Source organism: Saccoglossus kowalevskii, chromosome 17 (genome assembly GCF_978046115.1).
Source record: "Saccoglossus kowalevskii chromosome 17, keSacKowa6.1, whole genome shotgun sequence".
NCBI classification, from domain to species: Eukaryota; Metazoa; Hemichordata; class Enteropneusta; family Harrimaniidae; genus Saccoglossus; species Saccoglossus kowalevskii.
In genome coordinates this window covers 15582427-15605719 of record NC_140657.1, presented here as the reverse complement: position 1 = coordinate 15605719, position 23293 = coordinate 15582427, and the positions used below count along the sequence as shown (strand labels likewise).

Below are 23293 nucleotides of genomic sequence, written 5' to 3'. Positions count from 1 at the left end.
AAATATTGTTGTCATAGTTTCACATCATTCATAGAAAGCAGCCATATTGTTGTCATAGTTGCACTTCATTCTTAGAAAGCAGCCATATTGTTGTTCAGTGTATAGAATCCTACGGTATATTCATTTGTTTTGTTCAATCATTTCTTTTTTATAGATACTGGATTTTTTCCTAAAATTTAATTTATCATAAAGAAAATAATCAGCAATATCATAATGGTACTTTCTTGTTTTTACTTTGTAATGCTTTCCTCTGGTTGAAGCGTTTTGCTGTAATTGCTTGTTTCTGCCATAATTGCCTATTTTTACCATATTTGCATGTCATTATCATATTCGCATGTCTAAAGCCTGAAGGAGTTATTTTTGTCTTCATAATGCATGTCTCTAGGTACGAAACGTAAGTCGTCCCGACGTAAGAAACCAACTAAAAGCGCTAAACGTAAGCTTGGTGATAAAAATAGTTTCTTAATAATGTTTTTTTCATTAACTCTCTACACCTGTATCTGCTTCGCTATCACTAACTAATATTAACTAATCATCTAAAAAAAATGTGACTACGGTAGCGTTACTGACTTGCCACTCAGTCTTTTATTCGTCTCTGAAAACAAAGTCAATTTAAGTATGTACATATAGTTACAACATTGACAGTCATCCTTGCATTTTACCTAGTTTGTTATCTGATACCTATTACATGATAATGAAGTACATAAAAATGTTATTCTGAATTCATTCGTGGTAATTCAATATAACCTTGTGTATGGACCCCCCTTATACTAGTAGTCACACTTGTAATCGGTAAGTGCTTCCACATAAATCCTTCGTAAATACATGTACGTTAGTATTAAAAGTAAAAATATAGCTACACCTATACTGTTATCAGATGAACTTCCGAATACATGCTCTTTTCTTTTGCAGTGCATTTTGGGTTTATATGCAAATTATTTTGTTAATATTGGATATTGTAATTTACAATCTGAATTATAATTTTGAGTGAAAGTACTGTGAACACATTAATTATTTACTTTTTCACTTTTCGCTGATTAGTAAAAATCGCTAAATTAAATGCGTATGAACATGTGAAATAAAAAAAAGGAACTTAAAACTCAGTGAAATTGCTCAAAACATCAAATTAATTGCCAGTGAAAATAAAGTTTTACAATATCTAGAGTATGTGCAGCTATGAATGATGATTCAAATAATACTCAGTACTGCATTCCCATTTCCTAAATGTTTGGGATATCTTCCGACTGAAGCATCAATAGATGATTTGCGGTTTAGTATTATGTGATATTTGTTACCAAATCTGTCATACAATCTGTTGTCGCATTAGTAGCCAGTCATACAATTGTTTAACAAATATTTGTCTGTGACACTACTGTATGGCATTTCAATATTTGATTTGAAACTTCAATTTGCAGACTTACTGGGACAGAATACAACATATAATGTGTACTGTCTCTTCTGGTTTTAACACTGTTTTTGTTAAACATTTTTCACCATTTGTTTGAATATTGAAAGATAGCATCATATCCCAATGATATCTGTGTAGTCAGACTGCATTGCCCCTGATGTAGTAAGCAAATCTCAATGATATCTTCACAGTCTGACTGCATTGCTCTTGCATAGTCCGATAGCTTTGAGTATGTCATATCTTGGGATATTATAAGAATGAACATCATAACTATTTAAAAATTTGGAAATGTTATAAGCATTACAAAATTATTGATATTTTGCTGAGTGAAAGTTTTATTAAGGTTCCGTCGAAAAATTGACAATTTTTAAAAGAAAACATTGAAACTTGGATTTGTGATTTCCCCATAGCCTTAAAACTTACTTTGGCAGCCATTTTTGTTTGCAAAAACGCAAAATGTATACTATCGAGGTTCATTATTCAAAAACTAGTTTAAATACCTTAAAATGTTTCTTTAGAATTTAAAGCAGTCAATCACAAAGAGTAATTCATAAGGCTTCAGGAAATTTATGTTCGGAATCTGTGTTTGCCACAACCACCCAGACAGTGATGGTTTTTTATGAATGGAATGTTTTTCTGCTAACTGGTGTTATGTTCAATACTAATACTGTAAAATCTGTATTAGAAACCGCTGCTTCTATTAAAATGGTACAATGCAACAGAGAGGATGCTGCTTCTATTAGAACATCTACACATATGAGAAATGATGAATTTTTGGTTCTCAATTATCTAAAAAAATAGGTGCGAGTTATATTAGAGATGCGGCTTCTAATACAGATTTTATGGTACCAAGGATTTATAAGAGTAGGGCTTGTAAGTGTTTGTCATGAGATCACACAAGCATTGAAGAAGTCACATGTAATTGAAGAGAAACCATCATTTCTAGAAATCCTAATTAAAATTAGTGAGACTGTGAAATCTCAGATGATTGTTCGCAGTGTCTATGCTTATTCGAAGATACATACATTTTGCGTTTTTAAATGCAGCGTTAATCTTACTCATTTCTGTTTCAATCAAACGTGCCAATGTGACGCCGTTGGTTCAAATTATGTTTGAGTGACACAGATGGAATGGGATTGCTTTCAAACATTGCAAATTGTGAGTTTGTTTCTCCTGAGATCTACATCACATATCATCCATGGTTGTGAAAGTTACTTACCCTGATTGTATAAGTCCTTGATAATACCTAATACTGTGGCACTTATTGCATGATTTGCTTAAACTTAATTTGGGTGGTAATTATTAATATGTTGATACAGTTTATAATCTCTAACTGGTTTCACTCTGGTACCGAGTTCTTTATATGTGTCTTTCAACTTGAAAACCAACCAATGGATTGTTCAGGATTCTTGTATATAACCTGATTGGTGTTCCTAATTCCAATGACCACTGTTGGTGCTTCATTGGACCTATAGCTGGAGGTATTTTGAGTGTGTAGACTATAATTAGTTTCTGATTCATATTCAATAAACTTATATTACTCTATTAGAAGTGCATCTTCCAAACACTCAGAATCTTTCAGAATGTTTACGTTGTGTTTGGAAATGTCACAAAAAAAAAAAAATGTAGTGCAACAGTTGTAATTTTGATTTTGTTGTATCATATTTTTTGTGCTAACTCGATTGAGATTAAGTTTGACTTCCCCCAATCAGTCAATTCTAATAGTCAGGTTCTCAGTAGAAGATAAACAAATATCTCATTGTTTTCTCCAAGGCTGCAAGTGAAATTGGTTTTGTTTTGTTGAAGAAACTTTATTTTTATTTCTAAATTAAGCGATTAAAGGGCGGTAGTCGTTACGTAGAGTCCTGTTCGAAATGTGACTCACAGCGATGTACAAAACGTGTGTAAAATACAATGTTTGTTTACATGAACGTTTACTTTAACAATGATTCCGAAAATACACACAGAATTATACCAGACGGGAATCATTCTCAAAATAAGTGTTAACGACGGTATAAAATATAGACAGTACGAAATCTGATATTCCATTGTTTAAAAAAAATTACAAACTTAATTTTACAAACACCGAGTACATATAGCAAGTTATTTTTGGACCTGGCATCATTTTTTACTACACAGAAAGAGGCATTCACTTCTAATAGAGTATATAGGCTTAGTCTTTTCCACGAAACGAAACGAAACGAAACCCAAACCCTAACCCTAACTCGCATTATTTTGTCATTGGCCCAATAATATCTGAGAAAATTTCACACTGTGAAATACGGACGTGACGATGTTTGAGGTCGTTCAAAATCTAAGGTTAGGGTTAGGGTTTCGTTTCGTTTCGTTTTATTTTGTTTCATTTCGTTTCGTGGAAAAGACTAAGCCGAGTATATATTATTCACAAGTGCAGTACAGAAAAATCTCCTTTTTTTCTAAACAAGCTTATATTGATGCCCTGTTTTTCATAGCTTAAAGTTGTTTTTATTAATGCCACCTGTGGGTCATTTGACTATTATCTTCTGTTTGAGTAACAGTTTGTAATAACGCACATTGCACAAACCTAAAGCTAAAAATATAGCAGGTCAACAGCTGGTGACCTTTTGAGTGCAGTGAATCATGGGAAATGAATGATGCATTCCTAGATATAAAACGTACACTGAAAATTAACCATTAAAAGCATGACGTAAAGAACATAAATCTCATGATTAAATATTCCTACATTAAAATTTCCTTTTTTTATTCCATAAGGTGCATATGTAAGGAAATTAGAGGAGTTGTCTCGAGCCTCTTCCGCCCACAAGCCTGATGTCTGTGAAAACTGTGGACAAAGTAACATTTCTTCTTCTCAGGGAGCTTCTGCAGGAGGAACTCTTAGATATACCCATTATAAACCCACCAAATCGTGAGTAACTTTGATGTTGTTACTGAATGCAAATGATTGCACAGGCATACATTTTAGAAAATGTTTTGCGTTGACATTTTGTGCCATTATCTCTTAATAAATTGAATTCATATTATCATTATCTCAAGATGCAATGCTTGAATTTGAATCAACCCCCCCCCCCAGGCCCATACAGCTATCTCAACCCTGGTCGGGCTCCCATAACCACTTCCAAGCACCATTGTGCCACCTGGCTTCCAATACCACCTCTATCCTGACCCCACCACCATTTTCAATGCAGTCCATACCAGCAGACAACTCCCCATCACTGCCACCCAGCCCTAACCACTGCTACCCTGACATATACTTTTTATTTATTTTTCCCTTTATTTCATTTTTTCAGATCTGTCCAAGTGAGTCCTGCCAAATGTAAATCTCATGCACACATTGTCACAGCAGATGGCTAACGTCTTGCCAGCTTTATGCCATTATTTCCATATGCACTGAATTATCAAACATTGGTACAAACATTGTAATTGCCATGGAGACTACTACCCGGTATCTGATGATTGTGTGGTATCTTACTAAAGTGTATATTATCCCATACACAAATATGACCCAATATACATGTGCAAGGTATAATGCCAAATGGAAAAACAAATTGTAAGTTATTAAAAAAAAAGTCATTTTTAAGTAGTACACTGTATATTGGCCAGTGTGGAAAAAATGCACAAGGACCTGAAGCTGAGATTTCCAGATGATTCTTGTTCGAAGTAGGTACAAAATTAACATAATATGCATGACCTTCAAAAAGTCACACATCCTGGTACTTTCTTGAAGTAAGTACCAGGATGTGTGACCTTTGGGGTCAAACATAAAGGCTAATTTGCCATGGCTGTTATTACTTAGATGCCTTGATCAGTATAGATTCCTGATAAATGTATAATTATGAATATATAATTAAGTGTAATGTAATTAAAATAATTTTAGCAATTATGGATATAAACAAAAAAATTTGCTTTTATGCAGATCATTTATGTAAATATTTTACAGATATTTTAAAAAAATACATATCAATATAGAGCTGCTATCACCAGCAAATTTTTATTGTATTCTGTCAACAATTGATGTAAAACAGTTACTAGTAATAGTACTACCAGGGTAAACAATAATCAACCCCTCACAGCACCATATTGATGAGAAGGAATCATGGCAAGATGATGTATGAGCGGAAGCCAAACACATAACACATCTAGACCCATCTCTGAATCCAATATAAATTTGTGGGGATCATTTCCCAATTATTTTGATTATAGATCACCTCCATCAGAATTAAACAAAATTCTGGTTGTTTTGTTTACTAGTATTTGCGACTGAAGGTTTTCATCATGTCATAAGGTAAAACTATGATGTCATAAAAATCTAAAAATTCTGATAGTGATGATTTATTACATATAAGTGGAGATATACCAGTAACAGATAATTCAAACTCAAGGAACTCCCAAGTATAAAATACCCACAGAAACAAATTGATATATTGCCCTCGTGTGGTCAGTTATGGAATTGTGGGTAAGGTGTCGCATATACCAAGTGAAAGGCATCTTTTCTATTGGCTTTTTAGATTTCCATCATAAGTAAATCGTCCTGTATAACAGCATGAGTTAAATATACCAATTTATTTAAGGAAATTTAAAATACTCTCTTGCATATTAAGGGACGATTGGTCTGAATTTTAGTTTCAACATTAAGGCAGAGCATACACAGTAGTAGAGTCTGAGCATAACTTAACTCCCAAGCGGCCTTTGCTTCGTCTTTTCAGAAAAAAAATACAATTTTTAAAGTGATTATTATTGATTATATAGTTATTTCAACTTATTCAATTCATGCAAATTAATCTGTACAAGATTTGAAATTAAGATTATGTTAGCTTAAGCCAGCTGAAAGCTAGCTACTACTGAAATGTTTCCATGCAGACCATTTTTATCCCAAAAAACATGGCGACTGAATTACAATCCAGCCATTCAAAATTGGTGCTAATAATTACCATCATTATAGTCGTCGTCGTCGTCGTCGTCGTCGTCGTCGTCGTCGTCGTCGTCATCATCATCATCATCATCATCATCATCATGCCCATATATGAGAATAATGCTGATCAACTAAAATTGTATTGCCAGTAGAATATGATTATTTACAGTTACCATATTTGGTCATGTTTGACATTCCAGTCAAATGTTCATTGATACCAGTTCACTTCATATGTTAATTTTGATGTAACCACAAATAAATCGTGGTGCTGTATGTAAATCATAGTGGAATTTGTGTTCCCAATATTCATCTTGAAATTATTCACCAAACTGTGTATCTAAAAAAAACTATATACAATGCACTTACAGTTTACATGTACTTAACAGTTTATTTTTGATATCATTTTACTGGTGTTAATGATGATATGAAGAAGACCAAGGTGATACCATGATATTGATAGGTAAAATATTCAACCCATATCAGAACTATTATTAAATTTCATTTGATGCTGCCGTCCATTGATACTGTTCATATACTGTTGACATATGCCGTCCTTACTGTTTGTTTCTTTTGTTTTTATGCAGTAGAATGTTCATGAATGTGCAGATTTTCACCTTTATATACTTGTTACTGTTTTTTTATTCATAAAATGTTTTTGATTTAGAATTGAATGTGCTCTATACAAATTTTATAATTTTGCAATATGCATATCACTGCACTTATTTTCACTGAATTGTATTCTTATCGGAAATGGTTTTTGCATCAATTGTAAGTATTGTAATAAATAATCATCAAAAGATTCTGTTGTCAAGTGAACATCATTTTGAGAAAAGGAAAATGTTAAAGTTCAGCAAGTCACCAGACAAGACTGAGGAAACTGTTTCAGCAAGACTGCAGACAGGACTGTGAGAGCAGTGTTTCTGCTGATTCAGCAAGTCACCAGACAGGACTGTGAGGGCATTGTTTCAGCTGATTTAGCAAGTCTTCAGACAGGACTGTAAATGCATTGTTTCAGCTGATTCAGGAATTCACCTGACAGGACTGAGGACATTGTTTCTACTGATTCAGCAATAACCATACAGAACTGTGAGGGCATTGTTTCTGTTGATTTAGCAAGTCAACAGACAGGACTGAGAGTGAGGGCATTGTTTCTGCTGATTCAGCAATAACCATACAGAACTGTGAGGGCATTGTTTCTGTTGATTTAGAAAGTCAACAGACAGGACTGAGAGTGAAGGCATTGTTTCAGCTGATTTTCGCTGGTTCCTTTGCAAATAGCACGTAACTAGTAATCGCCATATTGTTCCATTTGGGCAGGTTTTCCGGCCGGAATGAACGTGACTGAGTGACGTAATTTGAAAACATTCCAAGTTACATTCTGCGTAAACGTGTCTGTAATACTACAATAAAGCCATGCTCATACATACTGCCTGCTTAGATTTACATATTTGAGATGTTTCTGACATTCTTCGCTGCTTCTGTGCACATTTATAACAAAAAACATTTTTATTCACCCAACTTTCGAAAGTAAAAGGAAACCCCTGAACGTCCACGAGCGTAAGCGCTGACGTCAGGTAACCAAGGGAAATGGAACAAGCAACGAGAAAGTGATGGACCAATCAGAATGCCGGATTCGGCATTCTAGTTACCGGCCTCTTGTGGCTTGGTACATGACTGTAAGGGCACTGTTTCGGCTGATTTAGAAAATCTCCGGACATGACTGTGAGGGCACTGTTTCAGTTGATTCAGCAAGTCAACAGATATTGCTTGTTAACTGGGTTGATGTATGATATAACTTGTGTGACATGTTGCAACTCGTGTGATATATTGTGTAACTAGTATGTTGTAACTAGATATATAGAAGATAATATTTGGTAATCGTAGTCCTAAATAACTATTAAAAATAGCTAATAGCTAGTTATAGTTATTTAGGACTACGATTACCAAATATTATCTTCTATATATCATATTTATCAGTCCGAGCAGCGTTTATTTATTTATAAACTACTATTATGTTGTAACTAGGGTGATATATTGTGCGACTAGTATGGTGTAACTAGGGTGATGTAACAAGTATGATGTTTGATAAAAAATATCACCAATCAAGACAAATTGCAACAGGATCACAAATTTCCAGATATAATATTGTGCCTGTAATACGAGTATCAGTTTGTTTTGTTTCATTTCTAATGTGTGTTCTGCAAATTTTCCTTCTCAAACATCCAATTTGCACTTATTGGTGACTGTAGTTACAAATGTCAGCCTGACTTGTTTGTGATTAAGTATTTTTGGTCCCCCACCGGACATTGATGTGTCAGAATGGGGGGGGGGGCTGATAACTGTGGTTATGTACACGCTGCCATATCTCTGACATGCTTTTTTATTTCTGTCAAACTTTTTATGTACTAAGTATTACACCGGTACTTTTTATTTTCTGATTCGTGTACGTTGAAGAGGCACTTGTGTTCACGAAATAGGTGAAGAGAATGTTGCCGTTTCTTGGCAACGCATTGCCTAATTTGACTTAAACTTTACATATATTGATAAACACAATTTCACAACCAATGTGTATTGAGAGTGTCTTTTAGGGTCAAAATACGTCATTGTATGTTCAACCTGATTCAGATAAAATGCATTGGTAATAATTGTTATTTGTGAAGAAGGACTTATCAGAAGTACTTGGATATCGGTAAAGGGCGATGGTCGTCGCACTGCGCATGTCCGACATTTGTGTTGATAAACATTTATTTTTCCATGATCCAATGCGCTCTTCCAATGAAAATCCAAAGCATGAGGTTTGACCTGGGCGCGACTTGCATTAATTCCGCTGGTGACTCCTTCGATACCTTCCAATCACCTAAACAAAAAACTAATTAAAGCTTGGTTACGTCTCAGTTTGTACTCGTTGGTCCGCGCAACAGTTAAAGTCGCCATCTTTGTTTATATGATACCCATATATCTCGCGCATGCATGGTGCGACGACTACCTTCCTTTAATTATGAGCTTGTGAATAAAAGCACAAACCTGCAATGTATAACTTCTACCCGTATTAAGTGCATGTATTTATTTTATCGGCAGTGTTGCATGCGTCTCGACACACATAAAATAACAATGACATCCTGAGTACCTTCTACCGAAATCTAGGCGATGTGTATATATATAGCAGGAAGAAAGTCAGCTAGCGTACAAGTCTCTGTATTTAGTTTCAAGCCGCATTCAAGGTAGCTGCCCCCATATTATAGAAAGTATCGGTAGATTAATAGTATTTATTCGATTATCAGTTGTACGCCAGCTGACTGTGCAGGATCATGAAGTGTATATGATCACAAAACAGCTGTCACTAATCCAGGGCTGTATGTATGCCTCAATATATCCTATCATTATATCGGGTTTGTCCTATGATGTATGGTGTACATATATCATCTGTTTTAAGCGGTCATATGCAAAATAATAGACCTATAATCTTCTGACGGGTTCCTTGAAATGTACCAAGCTGCATGTTAACTTGCAGAAAAAATTGGTTTGGATAGAGTAGTCATGGACAAAAAACCACGACATGGCAAAAGATCAGTCTACAGGGCAAATGCTGGTCAAGAAAACCAGTTAGCTGCTGATTATTATAGGATAAATGTGGTTTATCCATTGTTAGATGTTGTGATAACTGATATTGAAGCTAGATTTGGAGCACAATAGAAAGCTTCTTTCGTGTTGTCGAAAATACTTCCCTGCAACATTGCTGCTACAACCTGGCAGGATGTAAAACCAGCGTTCCAGAAATATGCAGCCTTTCTTGACAATGAAAGTGTTGTTGGGAACAGTTTGTTCTATGGAAACAAAAGTTTTTACAATCTGAGGATCCGGGAAGTTCACAAACAAAATGTCCTGCTATCAGTGATTTAAATATATGTAATAGCGTCACCTACTCTTTCGATAGTCAAATGTACCAAATATACACTCGGCGTTTCCTTTTTTTCAAATAAATATTTATAAATTTAACAACTCAAACTGAAACAAGAGGTGTATATTAACCGTTTGAATAACTGTCGTTGGAATATTTTTAAACTGCCATTGAAATTTATAAATATTTATAAATACGAAAGGAATACCTTTGTTGCGCCAATAGTATCAAATATTTATTCTTATAATACTGTTGTCACTACACTTAGATTATATGTTAAAGGGCGGTAGTCGTCGCGCTACGCATGCGCGAGATATGTGGGGTCTCATATAAACAAAGATGGCGACTTTGACTGTTGTGCAGATCAACAAGTACAAACTGAGACGTTATCAAGCTTTAATTATTTAGGTGGTTGGAAGGTATCGAAGGAGTCACAAACTGTAATTAGTGCAAGTCGCGCCCAGGTCAAACCTCATATTTGTGATTTCCATTTGAAGAGCGCATCGGATTGTGGGAAAATCTGTTCAATGTTCATCAACACAAAAGTCGCACATGCACAGCGCGACCACCGCCCTTTAATCCAGATACTATGATATTTAACAATATGCTTCAGCAGTCACAGTTTTCTTTATTCATTTGTGTAAAATATAAACCCCCTTAGCAGACTTCTTTCTGGTCATGAACCGACTGGTCAGCGGGAAACCAGTGAAGACACGATCATCAAAATATTTATGAACGACGTAATTGACCACTGGCATGTTGCAGTTTACGTCACGTGGTGTGTTATCAAGAACATCAGTCACCTTCTCCAGGAACTGCAACATCACGTGACGGGATCCGCCAATCACACCGGCATTGTACACGTGATTCAGATACTATGATATTTAACAGTATGCTTCAGCAGTCACAGTTTTCTTTATTCATTTGTGTAAAATATAAACCCCCTTAGCAGACTTCTTTCTGGTCATGAACCGACTGGTGAGCGGGAAACCAGTGTAGACACGATCATCAAAATATTTATGAACGACGTAATTGACCACTGGCATGTTGCAGTTTACGTCACGTGGTGTGTTATCAAGAACATCAGTCACCTTCTCCAGGAACTGCAACATCACGTGACGGGATCCGCCAATCACACCGGCATTGTACACGTGATTGAGCAAAATGACAGACGCAATATCACTCCGCGAAATTGATTCTTCTCCGAAACAGGGCACTAACTTGTCTTTCAACCAACCCATTGAGGCCATATTTGAAAAAATATCAATGTCTCGACCAATATATAAAAGATCTCCTAACATTTCTAACAATTGAAATGGATTTTTTTGAAACTTAACATCCGATATATCCGTCAGGAAAATCCTGTGAATATTTGGATTCTCGCGCAAGTATGTCAGATAAGCGTAAAAACGCGCGTCATTGGTTGACCTCCGCTTCAAGGATGAATATGAAAATGTAATTTTATCAGTGGAGACTGCGTTAATAAATGGACCCCCTAGGTTATCATGAATTATTACAGCCCGAGCACCGATATCTTGCACGCTCCAATACCACGTATCCATGAATCCAAAGCGGTCCTTCCGAAGAAATATTTTCCTCTGTGGATCATAGTTGGTTGTGAAATAGGAAGACAAAATAAAACTAGTATCTTCTGTAAATATAGTCTGATCTCTGAAAGACTCAAACCACGAAACATAATCATTGAGTCCTGTTTTCAAATCAGTTACCAAACGTGTCTGCTGTCGCGCAAATCCAGTGTAATATACCATATTGTCTATCAAATTACCCAGAGGGCGCTGCTTTGCTTTCAAATGTTGCGTGTGCCTGGGCGTGGAAATACCACGTGTTACTTCATACAGGAATAATAGGATAACGTCAAGTCGAGTCGGTTGGTTGCTTGTGACGTCAACAGCTGCACATGAATGCCCGTATCTTAACTCCGATTGTATTTGTTCTACGGCATCGGTTATGTGTAAGAAATCCTGGCTCCCTCGGATAATAGTTACATCGTGCAGCCATTTGTGGAGAAGTTGTGATTGCTCAATTTCATCCAATGTTCGAAAGTCGTGTTTCTGGTGAAGTGTACACTCCACTAAACGGTGAACTACTGAAAATACGTCCATAAACGGACCATAAATATTGGAAGTTCTAAATATTACAAACGGAATGTTATAAAGTGTGTGATACGCATGCGCAATATACTCCATACTTTGCAGTATCGCGGCACGTACGTCTTTTGGACGGAAGAGTCCTTCATTGATGAACGACGCCCTCTCATGTTGGTGAGACCCATAAATTGACGTGGTAGTAATGAGCGCGAGAGAGACATTACGAGTATTTTTCAACATTTCTAATAATACTGTGAAACATGTAAGAGTTGTGTCAGCAAATTCCTGAGGGTCCAGAACTAATTTATTCAAGTCGGAATAAAGATAAAATACGTTTGTAAACTTGTTTCTTTGAAATAGTTCTTGAAGGAGCACGTGGTTGCAGGCATTCCCACGTGTGAAGGCAAGTCTGTAGTAATGGCGGTATTTGAGAGCCTCCCAGCGAGACCGCTTCATTTCATTATTACAACGATCTTCAAATTCGTCCACTATGTTGACATGGTTACCATTATCCAAGAATTGATGAGTGAGGTGGTAACCAAGGAAACTCAAGCCTCCAATCATTAAGATGTGCTTTGATTTACCTGGTTGCCATGGCGATTGTTTATCTTCTGTACAGTACGCGGTGTGATCTACATGGATGTCCGGCTGATGGGGTAAGATATCTAAAATAATAACAAAATTAGATTGATATTAAAAGATAACACATTGGAAATCCCTCGGGACAGGAAGTTTGATATATGTGCATTTTCTCTCACTTGTTAACTATCAGCATTTGGGCACGTGCTTCGGCTTTCATGGAATCTCAGACCACTAATATTAGTTGTCTGAGATGGAATGTTTCTGCACTTTTTTGAGTAGTCTGCGTTATTCGCCGGCAATTTCCAACACTCTGTGACAGTGTATACCTACACTGGAACAATAATACCAGTCCACCAAAGCTATGTAGTTTAATTTTATAGGAAAGACATTTCTGAAATGTTTAAGTCGAACGTGGCAATTACCATCCCTTTTCTTGGTGGTACTAAACAGACACGTGTACGAGAATGGCTGGGGCAATTGAGGGAGTTTTTACTCATTTCGATAAATTAACCGATCTCACCAAACGCGTGGGGTGTCAACTCGTGAAATTTGTAGTTGGGTCCTCAAAACTGTTCACACTTTTGTTTTAGATTGTATTTGTTATTTTTGGGGATTTACTTTCCGCAACATGTCACTTGAATGAATATTTTTTCCGTCTAATGTGCCTTATACATGACCCAAATAGTCACCCAAATAGTCACCTAAAGGTCACCTAAAGGTCACATATCCTAGCACTTTCCAATGGGGGAATTTTACATTTACATCTATAACTATCCTGACGACGTCGCGTGAGTTGCGCCCTCCGCGGTGCTCCAAACCCAACGGTCTGATGCCGTTCGGCCAGTGAGGGCCTACGGCCAGTCAGGCTATTCTATGACAAAAGGAAAAAAAGTCCAACAACAAATTTACTTAACCAAAATTAACGTATAATGTTCAACATTGGGATGTGAGACACTCCGGGCCATGCGTAAGATACTAGTATACAGAAAGGTCTATTTCTGTTTTAATTAGTCTATTCACAAATAAATTGGTGCCATCGCAAATGATGTAAAATTACATTTTTGAAGAGATGCACTTTGTCTCTAAGCGAGCGTTTTGCGAAAAGGTTGCTGTCACCCATACATTAATCATACCAACTATATATCAACATCCTGCCCTGGATCAATTTCACATAAAATTCTGACATTCCGGAAGAAGTGATAAGATATATTTCCAAGAGAAACTTGAAACCACGTTCATGTTGACTAACAAAGCAATGTGTGTGCCCTCTTGCGCCATCTCGTACTACCGTAAAGACATTTTCTAGCGTTTTTGATATAACTTACCGTTTATTGTCTTTGCATTAAGAACGTATCGGCGATAGCTCTCTGAATTCAACTCTGAGTCTATAAAGAAAAGTGAAAACGATTGAAAGAAAAAACAAAATAAAAAAAAAAAACATGGGAATTTCTGGTCTGATACAATCAGCGGACTTTGACTCTGTGTTCTAATATAACTGTGTCTTTATTGTGTTGTTTTCTTTCAATTTTCATCCAAGAACTCGAATCGATTGTCCATCACAATCAAAATTATCTTATTTTTCGGGATTGTCCCACCAAGTAGAGCTATGTTCTGCCACTGAGATCTTCGAAATAATTGGCGAATATTACCTGATCCCTCATCAACAGCCAAACGTGTGTGATAAGAGAATTTTCTCCCACGACCATACGATAGTCCCAGCTCCGTATACTATATTTTCTGTCGCCTTTACAATGTGTCAGATGGCCATAGCGATTGGGACTCAATTCCCGCGCGTGCGCAGGTGACGACCCTCCCTCTTTAAATTGCAATGTTTTAAATTTGTAACAGTTCATATATTACGAATTCTATCCACAACTTTTCTTAATATTTTCCTCCCAGGTTACCAAAGGAAATTGTAAGATATGACGAAATACTACCACCATGCTTAGCTAATATCCTCTGTTTTAATTTCAAGTAAACCTCATAGTTATTAAAAAAAATTGGTTACATCGGGGGGAGGGCTGTTGTTGGTTTGACTACGTTTGACGGTGTGCGTACTTATTTGCAGGGACGCCGTACCAGAAATGTCACGACAAGCATAGATGTATCTGAACACGGTCCGACACGTGCAGCAAATTAAACCGCGTTACGACAGACTTCATGTCGATATCAATAAATGTCATTTGTGTTAAACGATAATGCATTAAAACAATATTACAGTCAGTTAATAAAACCCCGTATTTTAATAGCAACATCTGTGGCGGAACTGACCCAATTCTATTCAATTTATCATTATTATGCTAATTCATTGATATCGACAGACACAGATTGCTGGAATGGCACGATTGTTTTATTGCGGCACGAGTGTGACCCTGTATTGTACAGCGTGTGCACCATTATTGTAAATAGACATTTTTCCTATTTTTTTAAAACGACAATATTTCGTATTTTTGAATGGCAAACAGCGTTTGAATGCTTTTGGAAATTATACTTCAAGTAAACTTATTAAATACGGCTTGTTAACCCAGACAGTATTGCTCATGTACACCTGTTGATCGTGCATAGAAATATTGACACATAGTGTAATGCAGTGCTTTTGAACACGCCGATAAACTAAAAACGAGACAAAACAATAATTGTATTAGAAATACCATACCACGCCAATACCCGGTATCGAAACACAATACGGATTTATTCGACGCGCATTGTTTATTTTTTTTAAGTAATTGAGGCTGGAATTGTATTTTTTGAAGTATTTAAAAAAGTCCTTTATATTTTAATTGCAATTCATAAAAGGTTGCTGTGTAATTAAGTAGCCAATATCAGTAACAGATGGGGACAAATATGAAATGGATTTATGAACGGTTGAACTAGTGAGCGTTCAATAATTGGGCAATAAATGCATATAGTTGCAGCAGGAATACACCATTAGGTGTGGCCCCTTATTGATGGAGAATCACGTACGTGTTGCAATGCATCGTCAACAGCAAGTATTTTATTATTACCGAATACTTAAACTTTGCAACATATAACATATTAAGTGTAATGTTTCATTGCGACGAATGGGTAAGTTTCCCCGGGTAACTTGAGGTGACTATACCCCATCGAAAAACTATATACGCGATTCTGCGTGTTGACAAGGAATACTAGTAAATGTTACACAAATGTAATCCGAAAACTAGCTGTAAATACTGAGGCATTCGTGTCGACGAGCCCGGTTACGGGGTGTATTTTTATGGCAACGTCTTTCGTCGCATTAGATTTCATGGGCGTATGTAGTATACGCAGTTAATATGATTCAGTATGAGCAGTATCGGCTGTATAATGCAGTCTTACTCGGAACTCTGTAATCCCTTTGATCGTCACGAGGCGTGGGATTAAAGACAGGATTACTGCATGTATATCACTATATAGTAATACGGTAATTAGGGTGAAATGACTAAATTATTTAAACAACTCCAATTCTTCATAAACGGTGTCCAAACGAGGATTGTTGAAAGGGGCGTGTGGAAGAAGACGTAGCTTACCTAGTCCGATGAGAGCCACTAGTAATCCAAGGGTGAAAAATACGCAAAAGAGCGCAAGCATGTTCATCAGTTTCATTTCTGGTCATTTTTACCATTTCGGGTTTCCTCCGCAGTTTTTTTTCAGTCGCGTTCGGTCTCACCACTGTGAATATAGCGGCGCTGTCAGTGAGAAACATGTAACCGCAATGTATCTTGGGAATGGTCAGTGAATGTATGGTTTATACAGCTGTGCCCGCTGCAACTCGTGATAGTCCAATGCAAAAGGTCGAAGGAAACGTGCAATTGTCCACAATACATCAAACCCAGCTGGTATTGGACTATTATTACTCTGTGTTTAGTTAACTCTTAGACTAGTAATAGTCTGTGGCTCGGAGGGGTGCGGCCGCAATCATGATACCGGAAGTCACTCGTCCGCGATGACGTCTTAGATCATCAGCTAATCCGGAGTCAACTAATCCGGATCATCAGCTAATTCGGAGTCAACATTCAAGTTCAACAAAAGTAATGGGTGACATTGATATTCAGGGAATATGACCTTCATTGTAATTTTGACAATCTCACCGAGACAAGCGCACCCAAACTATACCAACAGTGGTTTATATTGGTTTTATAAGACAACGCATCGCGCCCTCTGTCGACTGCTAAGGGGCTTTGCTTGGTCTGAGAGGGCGCCCTATACGAATTTGTTAACATTTACAATGATGACCAGGCCGAGTGAATAAACGATTGTCTGTCAGTGTTTTCAACGACTTAAACGTGGTATATAAATGCACCAAGTTAAAAATTTAAACATTTTTAATAATGTGACATGTTATTTTCATTACAATAATATTGCCCCCTAGTATGTACATGTATCATGAATAAGATCACAATATACTGTAAAGATATTAATTTTTCGCTGGATTTTGATATTTCTTTTATATCGCTATTAAGTAAAATTCGGTAATGTAAAATTGTCAAAAAAAAAAGAAGAAAAAATATATTAAGAAAGTTGATCTGTCCATGTATGAAAAAGACATAAAACAGATTTAACATGTTCGGCCTAACAATGATTGTATTCCCCATTTTCAATACGACTGCTCATTGTGAAATATCAAACTCTTCGTAACCTGACTCGGTTTATCATATAATCTATCCTCGGGGCGGAGCTACGTCACGGACGTTCTACGTTGCTAAGACGCGCACCATTGTACCACGTATTTCTATGGGCTCTGTGCGCGCTGCTGTGGAACGCCGGTGGAGCCGGTGAAAACTCGAGAAAACAACACAAACTCAACTTTGAAGTAATCCCGAACAACCAAATTCATATATGTTACACACGTAGGGCTAATCTTGTTACACTGTTCAGGGGACTCTCAACAACCATCGCAAAGTACCGTTTTCTGCGAGTTTTTGGTCTTTGTTTTCACCGCGAGGGTTGCCAGGCGGTAGAAAATGCCCGGATGTCCGCCCCCGAGGATAGTAAAACCCAGGAAATTATTTCCAATCATAACTGACTCCCTGAAACGCCGGACAATATACACTGACCATGCGTTGCTTAGGTGACAAACTCAGACTAGTAATACTAGTATTACTAGTCTGAGTGATAAACAAACATATTCAACTTCAAGAACTCAACAAATGCACCACCAACAGAAATAACAAAATTGTCGAACACCACTGAAAGAACGTACATCGTCACAAACACTACTACGAGGCGCGGAATGTAAATTTATTATTTTGTGTATACTAGAAGAAAACGTACTAATAATTCAAAATCACGTAAGTATTGGAGGCCGTGGCGTGTGTGTTTTAAAATGATGTGTGCATTTTAAAAAAAACGGCGCTTTAAAAAATCATGTGTGTATACGAGGCGCGGAATGTAAATTTATTATTTTGTGTATACTAGAAAACGTACGTACTAATAATTCAAAATTACGTAAGTATTGGAGGCCGTGGCGTGTGTGTTTTAAAATGATGTGTGCATTTTAAAAACGGCGTGACTGTGCTTTTTAATGGTGTGTTTTAAAATGACTGATGTGTGTATATGTTCATTAAATGTAATTGCATTAAAAAATGATGTGTGTATTTTAAATGGCGTGTGTATTAAAGTGACGTGTGTATTTAAAAAAAATATGTGTGTTTAAAAAATGACGTTTTAAAAATTATGTATGTTTAAAAAATGACGTGTGTGTATTAGAAACGACGTGTGTATTAAAATCACGTGTGTTTAAAAACGACGTGTGTGTTTTAAAATTGTATGTACATTAAAATGACGTGTGTGTATTAAAAACGACGTGTGTATTAAAATCACGTGTGTTTAAAAACGACGTGTGTGTTTTAAAAATTATATGTACATTAAAATCACGCGTGTGTTTTAAAAATTATATGTATATTAAAATGACGTGTGTTTTAAAATAATGTGTGTTTAGAAATGACGTGTTTTTTTAAAAATGACGTGTGTGAGGTTGAATGAAAATTTGTGTGTGTAAAAAGAAAAAAAAACGCGTGCATTAACTTTTTTACGCCTGTAGGAGGCGCTATTTTCGAATGATTATTTTTTCGTGTGTGTGACAAAAAAAAAAAAAAACGCGTGCATTAACCTTTTACGCCTGTGGAGGGCGCTATCTTTGAATGATTTTTTTCGTGTGTGTGTGTTAAAAATCGCGTGCATTAACCTATTCACGCCTATGGAGGCGTCGTCTAAAGTGGTAGATATATAGGTATTTCTATAACGTCAATTAGTTACGTACAAAGGAACTTGTCCAGCACGAACGTTTTATTTATTCGGCCCTATAAATTGACCAACATTGTCAGAGACCTGTCGATGTATTCGTGTGAATGGTCGCAGAAGACAATACGTGGACGTCTAGACCCATGGGGCCGAATACTGGTCTATCCGTAATAAATCGACAGGCCTCTGACAGTGTCGGTAAATTTATAAGGCCGAATGAATAACACGTTCGCGCTGGACACGTTCCTTTATACGTACCTTATTGATGTTATAGAAATCTACAAACGAAAATATCTACCACTTGAGACGACGCCTCCACAGGCGTGAATAGGTTAATGCACACGATTTTTTTTTACACACGCACGAAAAAAAATCGATGAAATCATTCAAAGATAGCGCCCTCCACATGCGTAAAAAGGTTAATGTACGCGTTTTTTTTGCACACACACAAAAAAAAAAATCATTCAAAAATAGCGCCCCCTACTGGCGTAAAAATGTTAATGCACGCGTTTTTTTACACACGAAATTTCTATTCGACCTCACACACGTCATTTTTAAAAACACACACGTCATTTTAAACACACGTCATTTTTAAACACACACGTCGTTTTTAAACACACGTCATTTTAAAAACATACACGTCATTTTTTAAACACAAATTATTTTTAAATGCACATGTCATTTTTAAACACACACATCATTTTTAATACACACACGTCGTTTTTAAACACACGTCATTTTTAAACACACACGTCGTTTTTAAACACACGTCATTTTTAAAACATACACGTCATTTTTTAAACACACATCATTTTTAATACACACACGTCGTTTTTAAAAAACACATAATTTTTAATACACACGCGTCTTTTTCAAACTAACACGTCATTTTTAAACACACACGTCGTTTTTAAACACACGTCATTTTTAAAACACACACATCGTTTTTAAACACACACGTTATTTTAATACATACATCATTTTTAATACACACACGTCATTTTTTAAGCACACATACTTTTTAAAACACACACGCTATTTAAAATACACACATCATTTTTTAATACAATACATTTAATGCACATACCATTAAAAAGCACAATCCCACCGTTTTTAAAATGCATACACCAATTTAAAACACACACGCCACGGCCTCCAATACGTACGTAATTTAGAATTATTAGTCAGTTTAAAAACGACGTGTGTGTTAAAAAAAATGACGTGTATGTTTAAAAATGACGTGTGTGTTTTAAAACGACGTGTGTGTTAAAAAATGACATGTGTGTTTTTAAAGATGGCGTGTGTTTAAAAACGACGTGTGTTAAAAAATGACGAGTGTGTTTAAAAATGGCGTGTGTGTTTTTAAAAATGGCGTGTGTGAGGTCGAATGAAAATTTCGTGTGTGTAAAAGAAAAAAAACGCGTGCATTAAATATTTTCGCTGTTTTGAATGATTTTTTGTGTGTGTGTGTGTGCATAAAAAGCGTGCGTTAACCTTTTTACGCCTGTGGGGCGCTATTTGAGAGATTTGTTTCGTGTGTGTGTTAACAAAATCGCGTGCCTTAAAGGGGAGCAGAGGTGTGGCTTTTGACACTCTGTACATGAAATTTGAGATCTATGAATGAATTCTGTCGATAAAAACAACTTGTATGTGCTGCGAAATGCCCTAAATATCGGGTATAAAACGGGCTGTGAAGCAGAAGACAAACTTCCGCTTTTCCTGGTGTCATTTCGCCTCTAAAGGGCCAGTCAAATGACGACATCAGTGAACAATGACGATTGAAGCCATTCATGCTAGTACGCCAATCCCATAGAAATGCTACTATGAAAGACCTTGTTAACTGACTACTTAAAAGTTGAAACATGGCGAAATGTTGTGCGCATGAATGCCATAACGATTCATGTTAAGTTTCTCGAAATCGCAAATAAAAAATCACGTTGTTGGTTGCGAGAAATCGGCGGAAGAACTAACCTGAAAGTGAAGACAGTACAGCGTTCTGGCTATAGTAAACAGTGAGTGAATAAATATTGTACGAGTTAAAACTAAATGAGAAATATGCTAATATCACTTGAACCACAGTACTCATTTTGTCCAACTTCCCAGATTTTAAACGATCGCTTAATTTCCGACCACACTGTATTTTCCGAGCGGAAAACGACCACATTTTTACCGTTTTTTTTCTCTCGCACGTATATTGAAAACACCGACCGCTCGCCCAAACACTGGTCACCGGCACAGGAGTAGTCAAAATGTCTGGGGATATACAACAAGTGTTAACTATTATAAATTCTGAACGGCTCTTCAAATCTATACCACTCTGTATCGTTCGCGAACAACTTCATCTGTGTCAAATACTAGAGTCGGTACAATATTGTAAACAAATGCCATGATATCTCAGTCATATCGCTATTGTATACACTACCTTTTTTATTCTTGTTTGCACAAACGTTGAATAGCCGTCAAACATTCAAATATATTTAGTTTTTAACTATCTATAATTATATGCACGCACTTTGACCCTTTGACCTAGATTTGATTGGGATATAATATTTTATTTTAAACAATATTCTGACGTTACTTACTGCCCCCAAAATGTTTCAACACAATTGCGGTACGACTGTCCGATTTACAAGTGTATTGGGTAATATATTAATAACCATTCTCACCAATCGCTAGCTTAGGAGCAAGTAGGAAACAAACAGCCGCAGGGCGCCCAGAAAGGACTGAGAAATTAAAAAGATTATATTTCCACAAAGTTAAATAAATCTGGCTGCATCAGAAGCTTGGAAACTAGTTATAATATTTTGCAAAAGACTGAGTGATCAACGACATCATTTTAGGATGCAATTGAATGTTAAGTACTTTCATTGCGTAACTTACTGCGCGGCGATGCTGACATCAAGTGTGTGTTGACCGAAGTTTGACCCCCAAGTCACGCACTGAACAGGCGCGTTGTCTTAGCAATCATTTTCTTTCATGCTCCGCGCGTCGATCTTGTAAAATTGTTATTAGTTCTGACGGTGCTGTACGGAAACTTGTATATTTTGAGGTCGTTTACTTAGTGCGCTGCTTTTCTAATTACGCAAATTTGTTTACAATGTTGTACCGGCTCTAAGAATTTCAACATTGTAATAAATCGATTTCATAATAATTACGCAAAGTCAGTTATTTAATATTGGACACAAGTGAAGTTTCCTCCGCGAATGATACAATGTGGTATAGATTTGAAGAGTAGTTCGGAATTTAATAATAGTTAGTACCCGTTGTATCCCCAAACTGTATCACTCAAAACCACTATTTCGATCACTACTCTGCCAATGACCAGTGTTTGGGCGACCGGTCGGTGTTTTCAATGGGTCGGTGAGAGAAAAATTACGATAAAAATGCGGTCGTTTTCCGGTCGGAAAATACAGTGCGGTCGGAAATTAAGCGATAAGCGGTCGATTAAAAGTGGGAAGTTGGGTGAAATGATTACTGTAATGATATTAGCGTATTTCTAATTTATTTTTTTAACTCAAACAATATTTATTTACTCACTGTTTACTATAGCTAGAGCGCTGTACGTGTCTTCATTTTCAGGTTAGTTCTTCTGCCGTTTTCTCGCAACCAACAACGTGATTTTTTATTTGGAATTTCGAGAAACTTAACATGAATCGTTAGGGCATTCATGCGCACAACATTTCGCCATGTTTCAACTTTTAAGTAGTCAGTTAACAAGTTCTTTCATAGTAGCATTTCTATGGGATTGGCGTACTAGCATGAATGGCTTCAATTATCAGTGTTCACTGATGACGTCATTTGACTGGCCCTCTAGAGGCGAAATGACACCAGGAAAAGCGGAAGTTTGTCGTCTGCTTCACAGCCCGTTTTATACCCGATATTTAGGGCATTTCGCAGCACATACAAGTTGTTTTTATCGACAGAATTCATTCATAGATCTCAATTTTCATGTACAGAGTGTCAAAAGCCACACCTCTGCTCCCCTTTAACCTATTCACGCCTGTGGAGGCGTCGTCTCAAGTGGTAGCCATTTTCGTTTGTGCACACACGTCGTTTTTAAACACACGCCATTTTTAATCACACACATCGTTTTTAAAAACACACACGTTATTTTTAATCACACACGTCATTTTTTTAACACACACGTC

At 36.6% G+C, this 23293-nt stretch overlaps 2 protein-coding genes across 4 annotated transcripts in view; one reads left to right on the top strand and one right to left on the bottom strand.

Moving 5' to 3' along the window:
* Positions 1 to 7116, top strand: part of LOC102807909 (uncharacterized) — a 53734-nt gene extending 46618 nt beyond the window's left edge. For 2 of the 3 annotated variants that reach the window (XM_085492463.1, XM_085492462.1), the window contains 2 exons: positions 4160 to 4313; positions 4696 to 7116. In XM_085492463.1, the coding sequence (XP_085348589.1) occupies positions 4160 to 4313; positions 4696 to 4759 (218 nt within the window). In that variant the 3' untranslated portion in view covers positions 4760 to 7116. Of the gene's footprint in view, positions 1 to 154; positions 217 to 4159; positions 4314 to 4695 lie in introns of those variants that run through there. The other variant, XM_085492464.1, reaches the window with a different exon arrangement.
* Positions 7117 to 11135: 4019 nt separating this feature from the next.
* Positions 11136 to 16590, bottom strand: LOC144356047 (uncharacterized). Its single transcript, XM_078010953.2, has 3 exons — positions 16433 to 16590; positions 14231 to 14290; positions 11136 to 12988 (listed from the first exon to the last, which is right to left on the bottom strand). The coding sequence occupies exons 1-3, from the start codon at positions 16506 to 16508 to the stop codon at positions 11136 to 11138; spliced, it is 1989 nt and encodes a 662-aa protein (XP_077867079.1). The 5' UTR covers positions 16509 to 16590.
* Between the last annotated feature and the right edge of the window lie 6703 nt (positions 16591 to 23293).

Bases quoted from the DNA above. Each gene is read 5' to 3' on its own strand.
- LOC144356047 (XM_078010953.2), bottom strand. From the start codon at position 16,508: ATGAAACTGATGAACATGCTTGCGCTCTTTTGCGTATTTTTCACCCTT. The intron at 14,291-16,432 runs GTAAGCTACGTC...TTTTCTTTATAG, and splicing joins AGTGGCTCTCATCGGACTAG to ACTCAGAGTTGAATTCAGAG. The intron at 12,989-14,230 runs GTAAGTTATATC...TTATTATTTTAG, and splicing joins TAATGCAAAGACAATAAACG to ATATCTTACCCCATCAGCCG.